Raw genomic sequence first — 2,500 nt, 5'->3', positions numbered from 1 at the left:
TTCCAGTGAAAGGGAGGAGGGATGATAAAGAGAGGAAGATGTAAACCGTTCCAGTGTAAGGGAGGGATGATAAAGAGAGGAAGGTGTTAAACCGTTCCAGTGAAAGGGAGGAGGGATGATAAAGAGAGGAAGATGTAAACCGTTCCAGTGTAAGGGAGGGATGATAAAGAGAGGAAGGTGTTAAACCGTTCCAGTGAAAGGGAGGAGGGATGATAAAGAGAGGAAGATGTATACCGTTCCAGTGTAAGGGAGGAGGGATGATAAAGAGAGGAAGATGTAAACCGTTCCAGTGTAAGGGAGGAGGGATGATAAAGAGAGGAAGATGTAAACCGTTCCAGTGTAAGGGAGGAGGGATGATAAAGAGAGGAAGATGTAAACCGTTCCAGTGAAAGGGAGGAGGGATGAAAAAGAGAGGAAGGGAGAGATGGATGGATGGATAGAGTACCTTCCCAGCGTAGTGGATGATGGCGAAGTCGGCCTCTTGTCGTATTTGTCGAGGTTTGAAGAATTTAGGGTGTGTCCCCTGCTCAGCAGACAGCTTATCCACAAATGAACGATCTGTCGCCCGCGGAAACCAACACTCCTCATCCAATAGGGCCAGCACACCAGGGGGCTGGGCCTTAAGTGGGAGGGGGTAGGGAGAGACAGAGACACAGAGAGGTAAGAACACCTGATAATTCACTTCACAAATAACATGTTTTATTAAAGGGTTGAGGTGCTCCTGTTGCAGGCCAGGTGGATGTTGGGTTTTATCCAGGAGAAGGTTGAAGGTGAGCTATACGTGTGAGTGTACCGGTCTCTCAATGAGGTCGATGCAGGGCTGCAGGTCCAGGCCGAAGTCGATGAAGCTCCACTCGATGCCCTCCCTCTGGTACTCCTCCTGCTCCAGGATGAACATGGTGTGGTTGAACAGCTGCTGCAGCTTCTCATTGGTGTAGTTGATACACAGCTGCTCAAATGAGTTCAACTGTGGAGGGAGGAGAGAGAGGGAGGAGAGAGAGAGAGAGAGAGAGAGAGAGAGAGAGAGAGAGAGAGAGAGAGAGAGAGAGAGAGAGAGAGAGAGAGAGAGAGAGAGGAAGAGGGAGGGAGAGAGAGAGAGGGAAGAGAGAGAGAGAGAGGGAAGAGAGAGAGAGAGAGGGAAGAGAGAGGTCAGATATTGTGTAGTGAACCTGAGAAGAGACTGCAAACAGGAGAAAGAAAGACTCAGACACACTCACAGACATACACAGATTCACACACACCTGGAAGATCTCAAAGCCTGCTATGTCCAGTATGCCTATGAAAGAGGCTCCCTGTCTCTGTCTGCGGTCCAGCGCCCGGTTGATCCTGTGGACCAGCCAACGGAACAGACGCTCATATGTAGCTTTGGCCAACGCCTCCACAGCAAAGTCAGCCTAGAGAGAGAGAGAGAGAGAGAAGAGAGAGAGATCTGGCTAAAAATACTTGAATCAGTCATAGAGCCCATTGCCCTTTATGGTTGTGAGGTCTGGGGTCCGCTCACCAACCAAGAATTAAAAAAATGGGACAAACACCAAATTGAGACTCTGCACGCAGAATTCTGCAAAAATATCCTCTGTGTACAACGTAGAACACCAAATACTGCATGCAGAGCAGAATTAGGTCGATACCTACTAATTATCAAAATCCAGAAAAGAGCTGTTAAATTCTACAACCACCTAAAAGTAAGTGATTCCCAAACCTTCCATAACAAAGCCATCACCTACAGAGAGATGAACCCGGAGAAGAGTCCCCTAAGCAAGCTGGTCCTGGGGCTCTGTTCACAAACACAAACACACCCCACAGAGCCCCAGGACAGCAGCACAATTAGACCCAACCAAATCATGAGAAAACAAAAAGATAATTACTTGACACATTGGAAAGAATTAACAAAAAAACAGAGCAAACTAGAATGCTATTTGGCCCTAAACAGAGAGTACACAGCGGCAGAATACCTGACCACTGTGACTGACCCAAACTTAAGGAAAGCTTTGACAATGTACAGATTCAGTGAGCATAGCCTTGCCATTGAGAAGGCAGACCTGGCTCTCAAGAGAAGACAGGCTATGTGCTCACTGCCCACAAAATGAGGTGGAAACTGAGCTGCACTTCCTAACCTCCTGCCCAATGTATGACCATATTAGAGAGACATGTTTCCCTCAGATTACACAGATCCACAAAGAATTCGAAAACAAACCCAATTTTGATAAACTCCCATATCTACTGGGTGCCATCACAGCAGCAAGATGTGTGACCTGTTGCCACAAGAAAAGGGCAACCAGTGAAGAACAAACACCATTGTAAATACAACCCATATTTATGCATATTTATTTTATCTTGTGTACTTTAACAATTTGTACATTGTTACAACACTATGTATACATAATATGACATGTGTAATGTCTTTATTGTTTTGAAACTTCTGTATGTGTAATGTTTACTGTTAATTTTTATTGTTTATTTCACTTTTGTATATTATCTACCTCACTTGCTTTGGCAATGT

General features: G+C 45.6%; 1 protein-coding gene across 7 annotated transcripts in view; it reads right to left on the bottom strand.

The window, feature by feature from the left end:
* Nucleotides 1–2,500, bottom strand: part of LOC110508601 (myosin-10) — a 113,492-nt gene that overhangs the window by 44,915 nt on the left and 66,077 nt on the right. For all 7 annotated transcript variants that reach the window (XM_036968290.1, XM_036968284.1, XM_036968312.1 and 4 more), the window contains 3 exons: nt 1,242–1,394; nt 794–967; nt 446–619 (listed from right to left, as the gene is read on the bottom strand). In XM_036968290.1, the coding sequence (XP_036824185.1) occupies nt 446–619; nt 794–967; nt 1,242–1,394 (501 nt within the window). The remainder of the gene's footprint in view (nt 1–445; nt 620–793; nt 968–1,241; nt 1,395–2,500) is intronic.

This window comes from Oncorhynchus mykiss, chromosome 3, assembly GCF_013265735.2.
Source record: "Oncorhynchus mykiss isolate Arlee chromosome 3, USDA_OmykA_1.1, whole genome shotgun sequence".
NCBI lineage: Eukaryota > Metazoa > Chordata > Actinopteri > Salmoniformes > Salmonidae > Oncorhynchus > Oncorhynchus mykiss.
Note: the sequence above shows the minus strand (reverse complement) of the source record. Positions and strands in the feature narration are given on the sequence as shown.